Source organism: Phytophthora infestans, genomic scaffold, assembly GCF_000142945.1.
Source record: "Phytophthora infestans T30-4 supercont1.83 genomic scaffold, whole genome shotgun sequence".
Classification (NCBI taxonomy): domain Eukaryota; phylum Oomycota; class Peronosporomycetes; order Peronosporales; family Peronosporaceae; genus Phytophthora; species Phytophthora infestans.
The window spans coordinates 177,213-191,143 of NW_003303676.1; the positions used below are offsets into that span (position 1 = coordinate 177,213).

Genomic DNA, 13,931 nt, shown 5'->3' on the forward strand with positions numbered 1-13,931 from the left:
GGACGTTTTATTCTTAGCAAAATATCTTGGTTTCACTCTACCCGGGCATGATCAGTTTTTTAATACAAATCATCAGTATAGTTGTCCGTTGTGTTGAACCTTCAACATAGTATAGATGCTGCGACGCCAGGTCAACTAGGGTATATGGTATGTTGTACCCTACAACATAAGGGAACTAAGGGGTTAAGGCCTTAATGATGAGGGCAACGTCATTCCTTTGAGCGACATAAGCGCTCTGCTCAACACCATTCGCTAGGACAGCTCCTATCAATGATTGGACGTAGTCTAACCGTCATAGGTGATCATAGCACCATTTTACTCGCCAACCCCGCTACAATTTGCATAGGTTTAGTGCTTATCTCCTTCTCAACAACTTATTCTGTATCTGGGCAATTCTGGTACTTCCTCGTCAATTCGAAGTTTCCGTCGACATTTCCGGCCTGAGATAGCTATCTTACCTTACCTCTACTTTCAATTTTGCAAGCGTTCAGCAAACCGGATCCAATATATTGAACCTCGGACGTTTTGCCAAATGGATGAACACCACAATAAAAGCCTTGTACATCGTATAATGACGAAGCTAACAGTTAAAAAAACTTAAAGTGCTGCAGCTAAAAACAAGCATAAAACACTTGAACGTGGTGCAATTAGATATTATTAAAAAGTATTTTGTGCTATGAACAAGTATATGGCGACCCAAAAACTCATTTGCTATTTTAAAAAACAAAATGTAAGAAAACTGGGCCAAAACCAGAAAAAATTAAAATGATAAAAAAGTCTCGAAGAAATGCCACAATTGTGTTTTTTGTGTAATCTACGGTCGCTGTGCGACTTAAAAGGACTTGTATCCACCGTATTATTATAACAAGGTGTCAGAAAGTGTGAGCTCGGTATTAAAACGCTCTTTATCCGATAGTCTTATCACGACAGTGCACTGAGTATCCTGATATGCGTGACCATACACCGAACAAAGTTTTGTTAATGTTCAAGGATCACTTTTTCTTGTCCCGAGTGAGAATGGTGGCAACCGTCTTGGGGACGTTTCCCGTTCCCCCTCTGAAGTGACCTGCGATCAGCCACTTGAAGCCACACAGCAAGAGAGCGAGCGGCCGTCGGGTCGGCCGAATCAGCTCTGACTTTGTCGAATTTTGTTGCCCGAATCGGTGACTTACGTCGTCGCTTTGGTGCGAAGTGAGACACCTGGGACGGAGGGCACAAAGGACAGTGCTACCGCAACGTATGCAAAGGACATTGAAGCGAAGAAGGGGGGGGGGTCAGCTGGTGTAGTGTACCCAAGGATGTGTGAACGTGCGATTCGACTGTGTAGGAATTCGGTAAGAAGACACTGCGAACGAGGTGAGTTTGGTCAGTCGTGCATTTACCTGAAAACCCCGAGTTGACTAAACACGTCTAGAGCTCGCTACCCTTGATCCGCGTAAGCGTCACGTTCCAGGATGACTCGCGATACTCTTAGGCTGTGTGACGGGGTCACACAGCACCTTGCGTTAGAGGAAGTCGGCTTTCGAGAGTATACACATTCTCAGTTAAAAGTAGTTCACAGGTCCCTTTTGTCGAAGGGAGCGAAATGACCAGTTAAAAGTAAGTTGTAAAATGAATATACTTATAGGTAGGCTAAGCTTCAGTTTAATATACAAACATAAGTCACCAATAGTAAAGCTATGCCATCAGCCAATGGTTGGCCTCTGACGACCCTGGTACCATGTACAAGGTATCCCGAAGTGTTGATGTGTCACGCTTCATGTAACCAGGGGTACACTTGGTGTTACGTACCCCGTTACATCCTCCCCATGTAGGTCAATTTACCAACCAATCAGAATGAGGAAGTGTACGCCACAAGCTTTCATTCCCATATTCGAAATATATCGACTTGGCTGCGAGAACGTGGCGGAAGCTCACTTTACAGTTAGAGCGTCGAGCAGAACTTGAGCACTCTTCTTCTCGGTCTCCACTTTGACCTTTGACATGACCCGTGGCACTGCGAAGGGCGGTGCGAAAGCACACTTCAAGGTTGCTGCCGGAAAGGCGCAAGCCAAGAGCACTCAGCCTCGCGGCAAATGACCTGCACTTTAGGAGGCTACTAAGATGGCCTCGGAGGCGATCGATTCAACCGGTGACGCGGATGCGAGCAGGCGTGCAAGCAAGCGCCGCAGCTCGTCCTCTTCGGTCTCTCCAGACAACCGACCGAACCCGCGGTTCGATGAACGTGAGTTCGGTTCGGGCAGTGAGAACGAGGCTGAGTCCGGGGGTACTCACAATGCTCCTGTGGGCTCCTGTGGGCTCCTGTGGGCTCCTGCGGGAGGTCACACTCCAGTGCCCAGCGAGCACGACGACGACAGCGTGCACTCGCCCGCTAGCGATCACGGTGATCACAGTTCCAGGACGTCTGTGGGCTCCGAGAGTCCTGCCGCTATAGCTAAGGGCTCTCTCAAAGCTGGCGATGACGAGGAGGAGAAACCTCTAAAACATCTCTCGCTCGCTGAGAGACTTTTGGATGCTAAGGCTGCCAAATCCACAGCCGAAGCCGCCAAGCCCCCTGTGGATCACGGTACGGCTTAAGATGTCCAAGGTAGAACGTCGGGTGCGTCGTCATTGACTTTGGCAGGTCGATGGTGTACGGCGCACCATGCCTGACCTGGCCTGCGAACGGTCCAATGAACGGTTATTTAGCTTGTTGCTGCCGACAGAGCTAGCAGTGTCTAGCGGTAGGCTCCTCGTGCCCAATAACACTAATTCACCCACCTTAACCATTGTTAAGTTTCCTCTTCCATGTTTGTCAGAGTGCGCCTTCTGTCTGTTCTGGGCCGCTGCCATGGCATCGCGGACCCTGCTGATCACACTAAGATTGGCATCGACAAAGGATCCCACTTGTTTCCGCAGTGAAACTGGTCTCACATCTGCAACCTGGGAGGAAAGCGTTTTCCGAGCCCCCCCCCACTTAGAATTGAGAAGGGGTGAGAGGCACGCTGGTATGACGGAATCCATTCAAACAGAACGGCGTGAACGCCGTGGACGCGTTCACCGCGTTGTTGAGCGCAAACTCAACAACTGGAAGCTGCGTCGACCACGTACGTGGTGCTTCCGCGCACACTCCTCGAGCACTCGATTGACGCGCTCTGTCTGGCCATCTGTCTTTGGACGACCCCCAGTGGATATCTGCAGACGTGTTCCCCGTAAAGGAAACAGCGTTTTCCAAAACGCAGCCGTGAACCGCGGGTCTCGGTCTGATCCAATCGTCTCTGGGGGACCGTGATAGCGGAACACACCATCGACGAGCAACCTTGTGGTTTGTTCGTCCGTAATGGGAAGATGGTACATCTTGGTCAGCCGACACGCGAGCACCAAAATCCCATTGTTGCCGTGTCCGTCGGCGGGAAGCCCAAAGATGAAGTCAAGACTTATCGACTTCCAACAGTCAGCCAGGACGGACAGGCTCTGTAGCGGATCCGAAGCGTACCCTGCGGGTTTAACCCGCTGACGTGTTTCACATGTCTTCACGTATCGTGCGACCACTTGTATATGTGGGTCCACTGGAAGGCCTGAGAGACCGACAGGAAGGTCTTCCCGCGAACTAAGAGGCCGCTGGCGGGCGCATCGTGCGCCTCCGCGAGTATGTCGAACTTAAGATCCTCGTCGTTGGGTACGACCACCCGTGGAGGTTCATTGGGCTCCACCCGGTAATAGAGGAGGCCATCCTTCAACTCATCGGTGGAGCCGGGAACGCTGTCGCGACGAAAGCCAGTCGGAGTTTGCGTCCATTCCTCCTGTTAGGAACTTGACGATAGGCGTGATAGTCTCATCGTCCCGATACGTCACGCGTATCCGATCATATAGATCCGTCGTCACCCGTGCAATGTGGGCCAACTTGCAGTCTGGACGCCGAGAGAGAGCTCCCGCAAGCACTTTGAGCTTGCTCGGCTTGTACCCAACGCGGAAGTTGTACTCCGCGAAGAAGGACAGCCACCTCGCCATCCGTTGGGAGAGGTGAGGCAAATTCGTCGTCGTTCTTAATGCTACGTGGTCTGTGTAGATTACAAAGAGCCTTGAGCCCAGAAGATGAACCCGAAACTTCACAAGGGCATTCTTCATTGCCATGAGCTCCTTGTTGCGAACAGGGTAGGCCTGCTCGGCGGCTTTCAGCTGCCTGGGCTGAAACGAGATGAATCCCACGTGTCCAGCTGCATCGGCCTGCAGCAATGCACAACCGATTGCATTGTCGGAAGCATCGCAGACAATGCTGGACGGCTTCGTCTCGTCCGGCAGGGCTAGGACAGGAGACGCTTAGAGACTGGTCTTGATGATGGCAAAGGCATCCTGGTGCTCTCGCTCCCAGCGCCAGTCGGCGTCCTTTTGAAGGAAGCCCTACAAGGTCTTAGCGAGGCCCGCGTACCCTGCGCTGTACTTGTGAAGGTAATTGGTCAAGCCCAACCGCTTTCGAAAAACCCTCTGGGATCGAGGCGTCAGCCATGCTGCAATGTCCTTGACCTTGTCTGGCTCAGCTCGATTGCTGACGAAGTAACCGAGAACCTTAATCTCTGGTGACGCGCATACGTACTTGTCGAGGTTGGCTAGAGATTGTTCGCTCGCATCACGTCCAATCCTCGACGGAGATGCCCCAAATGCCCCAAATACACCCCCATGACCGTCTTGCCTCCCTCAGCACGACTATGGACAAAGTTGGCGTCGAAGTACGTCTGTCCGAAGGCACGCAATGGCCTGAACAGATGTATCACCAGGTGGTTGAATGTCACCGGGGTGATAGATAAGCCTGCGGCATGACGAGCCTTTCCCAAAGCATGCCGCTTGTAGTGCTCACCGCGGTAAGCGGGATGTCGCTCTCGCGCATCAGCATCCGGTAGTATCCGTCTACTAAATCCAGCGCACGGTACAATACACATCTGCCCATGTTGTTCAGCAACACATCCTTTCGTGGGATTGGTGTCTGGGCTGGAACAGTCGCGTTGTTCAGCTTGTTATAAAGCGTGAACTAGATGCCACTTCCCATTTGGCTTCCTAACGCAGAAGTTCGGCCGTCGAGTGCAGAGACTTTGACTCCCGCACTTCGCTTTCGCAGCCCAGAAGGCATCAATGATCTTGCACTGTCCGTGTGGAAAATGCCATCGTATCGTGACACAGTTTTTTGCACATCGATCTCACGTCGTACAACTCGATCCGGTGGGAGACGTTGGGTGCTTGTTCACCACGCCCGCATACTTCGTCATCAAAGGATACGCCGGATCCTTGGGGCTCTTAAGGATCTTAGAGCCCAAGTGTGTCTGACGCTGCCTGCTCAGCGCTTCTAGGACGTCGTCATCCAAGACAGAGGAGAATTTCAACTGCTCCCGAGTGGTCTTTGGTCTTATGAGCACCATCTCGGCAACCTCCCCAGCCTTGAGGTTGACCAGGAAAGAGTCGGCCGTCATTTCCTCGAGGTTCAGTATCTCTGAAACCTCTGGCAACGTTCCAAGTGGACACCAAGTGCCCGGTCATGTAAACCGGTCTTGCCATTGAAGATATGATAGCCCTCTTCCACCGGCTGCGTCAGAGGTGCCCGGGTCCTGGACGCCGAGTCGCTTGAAGCGACGTCGATCTGAACGAGGTTCAGATCCGACTTTCGGCGGAGCCGGCGACCGTGACGTGGAACTTCGTTACCCACGTCTGGGGATGTCGTGGTGTGGACATCCGAGGCACTCAAGGCCTCGTGTGGAATTATGTTACCCATACTGGAAGCTTGAACAGTGCCTTCCTCTTCAGTTAAGGTCTGGGCGACCGCGTGTGGCACTGTGTTACCCACACAGGAAGCGTATCCGACGTCTTCCTCTTCAGTTAAGGGCTGGGCGACCGGGTCTGGAACTATGTTACCCACCTTGAAAACGCTATCACCAGTGTTCGTGACGCTGCTGCTGTCTGCGGGACTATGTTACTCGCTTGCGGATCTAAGTTACCCACTTGGTCAGCGCCGCCACCATTGAAGCTTCCTCGGAGTCGTCTTATACGTCGACCACTCCCAAGCATCTGCCGGATGCTTCGGTACCCTGGCAACCCTTGCGAACGCCGAGGGTCCTGACAGAGGTGAGAGCATGATTCACCAATGCTCTGTCGGACTTCACAGGGCGGCTGGCACCGACTGCCTTACCTCGCCAGTCGATCCAGGGATCGTGCTTCGTGAGCCAGGGCGTGCCCAGGATCAAGTCGTAGGGATCCATGTCGGCTGTCGCAGTCTTCGAACTGAACAGTCAACTCCCATTTGGATGTTGGGGACAGTGACGACCTTCCTGTCGGCCAGAACTGACACCGTCCCGTTACATTTGCTTACTCTCGTAGCATCGGACAAGTTGTTGCTATTACGAGCATCCGTCTTGCAGTGTGCGAACGTCTTCGACGCCCCAGAATCGATGAAGATCCCAAAGGGGTGATCGTATCCCCGTACATATCCGTGTACTTCAAGCAGCCCGCTGCTGCTCTTCGGCGATTCGAGAGTGCGAAGAATCTCAGGGGCTAAGTTCTTGTGGTATGCGCCACCCGCGTACCTCTCACGAAGACTTAGTTCTTCCCCAGTAGGTCGCCCCGCCTATACTGGTCTCCGGCATTCACCTGACCCCGGGATCCTGGCTTCTGCCAGCGCCACTTGAGGACGGGCTTCGTAAACGTCCGCCTGCGGTGTCTCTCCGCGGGACTGTCACGCTTGAAGTGGTTCAGCTTCGCGCAGCCGAAGCAACGAATGTCGCGCTGTTCGGCAGACTCGAGTTCCATAAGAACTGGTCCGGTTGGGTTGGCCCGACCGGGATTCAATACAGAATTCTGCTGAGGCAGGCGTACCCGCCTGGCGATGGCTGTACTCTTCGTGAAGAGCCACTTGAATCGCCTCTTCGAGGGTGCTTGACGGCACCCGGAACAGCTGGGTGCGCGCCGGGCCCACTCGAAGGCCGTCCATGAACACTATCACCTTGATGTCAGTTGCCTACTAGGGACGCCGTGAGATCCCGCATCTCTTGGGCGTACTCGTGCAGCTCGCGTCGTTTTGCTTGCATGAGAGGAAGCGCGAGCGCTGCCGGTACTCGTAGCTCGCCGGGAGGAACGCGGCTCGACGCTGTTCGCGCAGCTGAGCCCAGGATAAGAAACATCCAGGCGATGTCGCCTCCCGCGTGTACGTCCAACACTTAGCACGACCACTAAGGTTGGAGAGCGCACAATCAACCCGGAGTTGCTCGGTCGAGATCAGAGCTGCGTCCATCGCGAGCCCTACATCTCGAGACCAGAAGTAAAGGTTCTTACCTTCCTTACCTTCATACGTCTTGACCTTCAGCCGTATTGACTTCGGGTGTGGCGGACTCGTTTCCGCCGTCGCAGCCTGCAGGTTTTCCCGCACATATTCGATGACCCGTCGCTCGTCAAAAGCATTGACAAAAAGCTGAAGCTGCTCGGCCGGTTTGGACGCCACCAAGAGCTGCAGGGTCTCCATTCCGAAGATGCCAGTCGTCTTCCGAACCTACTCGGACTGTAAGTTTTTCAGATGGGAGAAGCCGTTCCTATCCATGGCGACGAACTTCAGAGAGGTTCCGGTAGTCTACCCGCGTGGCGGGATTGAATACAAGGGCTACCAAGTGTGACGGGGTCACACAACACCTTGCGCTAGAGGAAGTCGGCTTCCGAGAGTATACAAACGCTTAGTGAACAGTAGTTCACAGGTCCGTTTTGTTGAAGGGAGCGCAGTGACCAGTTTAAAGTAGGGAGTAAGCTGAATATATTTATAGGTAGTCTAAGCTTGAGTTAAATATACAAAATATAAGTTACCTATAGTAAAGCTATGTCATCAGCCAATGGTTGACCTCTGACGACCCTGGTACCATGTACCAGGTATCTTGAAGTGTTGATATGTCACATTTCATGTAGCCAGGGGTACACTTGGGGCTACGTACCCCCTTACAGGCTGTCTCAAATATAACGTCTTAAAACACAGTATTATTTTTTACAATGGTCACAGATGTCCCTTCTGCATCTTGCGCCTCGGGACTGCGGCTGTCGCGACGTGCACAATTTGTAGTTCGAAGAACCATCATATGCCGTATTGGTTTTTCTCTGTAATCGAACAATATTTCTGGGTGATTTATGCTTTACCCAAAAAGGTTTTTGTTTTTCACAATCGAGCAACATGTTCAGAAGCTGCTTTTCGCTCTCTCGGAAATCGGAGCCTCGCTTGCTCCGTCGAAGCGTGGCGGCTGTTGATTACATTTGTGTTAATGCAAAGGGATGCCTAGTTAGGCTTCCAGTTTTGGGGCTGACGAATACTGCATCTAAGAATCGATGACGTTGGCGGTCACTGGCAGGTGGAACCCCGCTAACGTATTGTCGCTAAGATGTTATAGTCGTTCTTCTTCTTGTAGTGCGTGTATAGGTGGCTTAGACCATGCCGCAAGTTTTGCTGTTAGTACCACCGTTGCGATCAATCCATGACGCGTGGTCACTCGCAAGTCCAGCAAGTACGTTTGCTGGGGCTTATTAATTATTCCCTGAGTGGATTTCCAGTTCATTAATTATTCCCTGAGTGGATTTCCAGTCCGTGACGACCATGGCCTCGAGCGTTTCGCCTTGTACCTTGTATACCGTTGAACCGACTGCGCAAACGAACGGTAGTTGCTGCAGTCACACCGTGATGGATCGGGGCTGGCCGTTTGGCGCTGGTGCGAGTTTAATGGTCGTCTTGGAATACGCCTCGGTTGTAAAGAACACGGGAAACAATTCGGGGTCGATGCTTGGCCTGATTGGTCTTGCCTGTGGCCTCGGGACGCGGATCATGGCGTAGTCAGGTGACTGGCTTGGCCGTTGTACGACTGTGGCAGTTGCACCATCCCGATCGAGTTGAAACTGGGTCCCGGTGCGGAAATGGACGTACTTGAGCCCCCCGAGTGTGCCGTTCGCGATGCCCTTGGCGGTGGCGACGTTCTGGGTGACTTGAATCGGCATGCCGTCTATTAGATCAAGGTACGGTGCCATCCTGCCAAAGCGATTGTCTGGCAGGCTGAGCACGTATCGAAGGTCGCTCTGGCTCAAGTCGTTGAGCGCACCTTTGAAAATCGCGACTACACGGATGGGGTAGACGTTGCTTGGCAGCATCGACGCGGCCTTTGATACAAAAGAGTTGTTTATGGCCAAGCGAGTAGCATTTTCAGGAGTGACAAATACAACTGAGTCTCCAACTTCGTCTTCGAGCGATTGAGTAGTGTCATGCTCGGTGTTTTGGATAACGCGCGCGTTAATCATGTCTATAAATTCGGGAGTCCACCGCCCTAATCGAGCGTTTTGACAGCCTTCACCCCACTCAGGGTCGTTGCAGAAGCGCACGGACTCTTCGAGAATCACAACTGTGGTGATCTTCCGCCACAGCTCAAAGCCTTCAACGTCGGCTGGGCTTCGGCTTATTGATGGGGTTTACGTAAATGGCGTCCGCTTTCACTGGCGGCATCCGAAGAGAATCTCCAACCAGCACAACGTAAATACCGCCAAATGGGACATTCGCGACTTGCATGTAGCGGCGCAGGAGTTTGTCGAGTTTCAGCCATTCCGACTTGCTCATCATGAAGACCTCGTCGATGACGCGAATATCAAGTGGTGCAATTCGTTTCTCCTTGACAGCGTGCTGCAGTCAAATCAAGAAGTTCGCGAGCGTACGACCGCTGATGAGTGTGGCCGCTTTTCCAGTCAACGCCGTCTTCTCAATGCAATAACTGAGGTGCCAGCTCGAGCAGAACGCATGCACGGCGTCGATCACGCGGCTTTTGCCGGTGTCACCTGGGCCACCATGGAACATGAGCAGCTTGTCATCTAGTAGCCGGGACTCGAAGTCAGTGGCTCGGTATCATGCCAACCCATGAGTGTTGGCGAGTTCTTGCTGTTTGAAACGATGAAGGAGAGCCGCTGCTATGATCGAGAAGGCAACGTGCTGGCGTCGATTGAGCGTGAATGCTCTGGAGACATTGCCGATGGTTGAGTATGGGCATAGTGGTGGCCGGTCATGCTGCTGGATCGAAGGCAACCACTCACTATCCGACTCTAATGCGCGTTGTATGAGCTCAATCACATCGGCTGGGCGTTCGTTAGCCGGCTGCTCGGCCGTTGAAGATTCCTCATCATTAGTTGCAGGATCTTTCACCCATTGCTGTAGTTCGTTGACTGGAATGTCCACAACTTTTTCATGGTTCAACTGAATCGAGGTATCGACTGTATTCTACGCACTCGCAACCAATAGCTCTGGGTACATGGTACTGGAGGCAGTTGACCCAGACTTTGAGGTTGGAAAGACTGGAACACTCGACTTATTTGTATTGCTAGCAGCGTCGTCGTCAAATCGTCCAACAAAATCATCGACTCTAGTCGTTGCTGAAGGCAGGTCCTCACATATAAAGCTGTCAAGCTCTGCTTCGACATCATTGCGGGTACCGGTGAGTTCGTCACTGTCAGCTTCATGATCTTGCTCATCATGATTGCAGTCGTTGGCTTCTTTTGCTTGCAAAGTTGCGCGATAGTAGTCGTCCATGTTTGCCATGATTTCGCGGACAAAGCTCGTTCGAGTGGGCTCCCATTGTAAATACGCGTTGATCCATGATGTCTCACTGGTCGAGTCACTAAGCAAATACCGAATGTTGCGAAACGGTTTGAAGAGCACAAGCGCGCATTAGCTGCGCTTGGCGACAAGCTCGCGAGGAGTTTCGGAATCCAAGTACGGCATGCGCACACCGGTGACGATTGGAACGACCTCTGCTTTACGGCGTCCGACGCGAAATGAGCTATGTAGTGGGTGGCTAATCAAGAACAGCTCACGTGCTTGTGTTGGCCTCACTTGCTTTCGCCGGAAGTACCCCATTACGAACTCGTACAGACAGAGCGAGTCAAGCTCCGAAGGGCGAAATATATAGTCGTCTAGGAAAGAAGCTTATCGGAAAGTAACCCCAGCGCTGTGTACTTGTAGCTCAAATAAATCGCATGAGTGCGTGTCCTGTTCAATCAACTCCCTTGGCCCTTCTTTTAGAAGAAGCAATGCGCGTGGAGCACTCATGTAGGCGCACGCCCCACGCAGCAGATACAGTACAGCAAGCGGGCCAGCGATTTCGCGGCGATTGGTTATCGTAAACACCAAAGACGCAACGCGTCTGCGCCCAATATTAGAGCGATCGGCTTCATTGCTGTCGTTTTGGGTCTCTCGCAATTGTCGTCGTTAAATGCCGCCAACCCAACGGCAGTGATAGAATCGACCATACTTTGCATCTTGGTGACGTACTTAGTAGCGTAGAAGATGCGAATCAGTGCCTGAAGTCCGCCGATCATCACTTGAACGTCATGATTAGACTTGAAAGCTAGCATAATTACGGCATTGAAGCCATTTACGTACTCAAACGGTATTCGTCGAGCAAGCTCGACGCCAGAGCTAGTACAACACGTCTGCTCAACACGTGTTCGCGGAATCCATACCGACATTGTCCTGGTGACGATGCCCGACTTGATTTGAAACAACTGCCAACGTGAAACCACCAATGAAGATTAAGCAAGAAGACGAGAATGGATATCGCAAATGCGACAGCATTTGCCGCCCACCGCTCATCGTCGACCAATGGAGGCAACACCTCTACAGCACGAGCTACTTTGTCATTACGAAATGCATCGTCTTGGCGCTGCTCATGTCGATTTGGCGTCTCATTCAATGCTCGCAAGCGATCGCCATCAACATCATCACCATCGTTCATTGCCGACAAGATCATGTCTCGACGAAAGACCGCAGCTTTTGCGGCGGAAACACTTCCACGGCATTGGACTTCTGTTTGAATGGCTGATTCAAGCTCTTCTGCTGTGTATACTCGCATGGGTGGTGGCCAGGTCGATGGTCAATGCTGCAGGAGAACACGTCGCATCACGTGTTGAGAGCTCATCTTTGTAGCACATTGCGGGCATTGCACGAGCAGCGGCTCTGTCTGAGCACGGTATATGCAGCCACGTCGCGGTAGTACTCGTCGCCGTACTTGGACATCGCTTGACGGAATGCGTCAGTGTTGGGGGGGGGGGGCGCATTGACTAGCTAAACGAGGATATGGGCGTGCAGTGTGCCACCACCTTGCGTCTCAACCATGCCAAAGTAGGCCTCGACGTCACTAAAGAGTCCGTCAAATGCTTTGCTATTCATCTGCTTGGGAGCCACACCGAGTACATGTTCGATAAAGGCATCCATGTTGTTCATGAAGAGGCGAGCGGAAACCACGTCATTGCGCAACCTGCGCTGTTTAGTGCAGATTGCATGGGCAGGACAGCCAAGTTTGCGTCGAAGAGCACATCAACGGACGTGATGCCCGTATATTGGGCCATGACGAACGATTCGCCAACGTTTGGCGTCAAAGTAACGAATAGAGCTGGTTGATCGTATCGCGTATGGTAGGCAAATGCGCGACGACGGCACTGCGCTCGCTCGGCGTCGCTTCCCCAAATTACACCACCACTGAGCTCGACTGTATTGAGAAACTTGCTAGCGGTAGAGGAGATGTCGTCATTCGATGTCGTTCGACCTTGGCGGCGCAGCTCTTTCTGCTGGAGAGCTTCCATTAACGAGTCTTCGGTAATAGCACTGAAGGGTTCAAACAAGGCAGGATTGCGCTTGCATTTTAGTGCGACTTGTAGGTACATCTTTTGGACGGAGAGAAAATCATAACACACCTGCATGAAAAGCTTGTCTTCGGCAAACCTTCGCGTGCTCAACATACTGTAATGATGAATGCAGGCCTCTAACGATACTGGAGCGACCCGCTCCTTGTTCGGATGATCTCGGCCATACGGGAACAGGTGAGGGAACATACGAGCGAATAATGACTTATCGTTCACGACAAATCGGCTGGAGTGACGAACTAGAAACTGCGGTTGTGAGGAGCGCGAGCCGGTAGTTCCTCGACACGTACAGTTGCGCGTGAGGTGTCTTGCGTGCTGACCTCACGATCCTCAGAAATGAAGACTATTTGACGTTCAACAACGACAGTTTCTGCGTCAGAATTGTCGAACTCGGCGACTCCGCCTACACGATCGCTCTCCACGTCTACATCATCAGCGTCAATACTGGTATTATCCTCCTCACAAATCAAGCGCTCCGGTATGATTTCCACTACGAGATCAGAGCAGTCCACCACTATATCCTCGTAAATAAGATTGTGCTCGCGATAGAAAGCGAGCAAGTCTTCGACAACGCAACACCGGACGAGATGCATTTGCCGTATCCGAGCTTGCTGCTCTGTCGTTAATGGTCCAGCCAGAACCACACGGTACGCCGTGATGCCATGAGGTAACATTGGTAATAGCTTTGCTGCAGGACCGGGAGTTGAATCAAAGGCAAGGCAATGGGATCGGATACAGCGATGTGCTCCACCACGCATGACTCTCGTAACGGCGACAATTGATACCGTTCTGCGTCATTAGCCGCTCGGGAAGAGTAATATTCGCAAATCGATCAGGTAACAATCCGATATAAAAGCCGTTTTAATGGCAAATTTCGGGAGCGTTTGCTTCTCCAGACTTATGTGGCATTGCTCACAGACTTAAACGTACCCGGATGGGTGAGCACCGCGCCTGGAAATAAGAATGCCGCTTAGCTCCTCAAAAATCCCAGAGCAGTCGTACTCAGCAAGCAGTAATATCGCCAAACTATCGCTGGCGCTTGATAGCCGAGAGCGCATCCGGTGAATGCGACCAGAGTCCACAATTTCAATCATGTATTTTAATTTGCGCAGTTTGTTGCCGTCACACACAGCGCAAGTCGCCTTGTCCAGCCCGGATGGTCCCAGCTTCAATCTCAATTCATACAGCGCAGTGTTTTTGGTATCCCTGGACACGGGTTGGGGCCTTGGAATCTCGCCGTCTAGCCAACCATGTCTCGATTCACGAGC

The 13,931-nt window shown here is 52.2% G+C and overlaps 2 protein-coding genes across 2 annotated transcripts; both read left to right on the forward strand.

Annotated features, from left to right (window-relative positions):
- Positions 1 to 11,546: 11,546 nt before the first annotated feature.
- Positions 11,547 to 11,843, forward strand: PITG_19188 (uncharacterized protein; the record flags this gene model as incomplete). Its single annotated transcript, XM_002997182.1, has 1 exon — positions 11,547 to 11,843. The coding sequence occupies one exon, from the start codon at positions 11,547 to 11,549 to the stop codon at positions 11,841 to 11,843; it is 297 nt and encodes a 98-aa protein (XP_002997228.1).
- A 254-nt stretch (positions 11,844 to 12,097) lies between these two features.
- On the forward strand, positions 12,098 to 13,289 carry PITG_19189 (uncharacterized protein; the record flags this gene model as incomplete). Its single annotated transcript, XM_002997183.1, has 3 exons — positions 12,098 to 12,400; positions 12,440 to 12,674; positions 13,006 to 13,289. 3 exons carry the CDS (start codon positions 12,098 to 12,100, stop codon positions 13,287 to 13,289), a joined length of 822 nt encoding a protein of 273 aa, XP_002997229.1.
- Between the last annotated feature and the right edge of the window lie 642 nt (positions 13,290 to 13,931).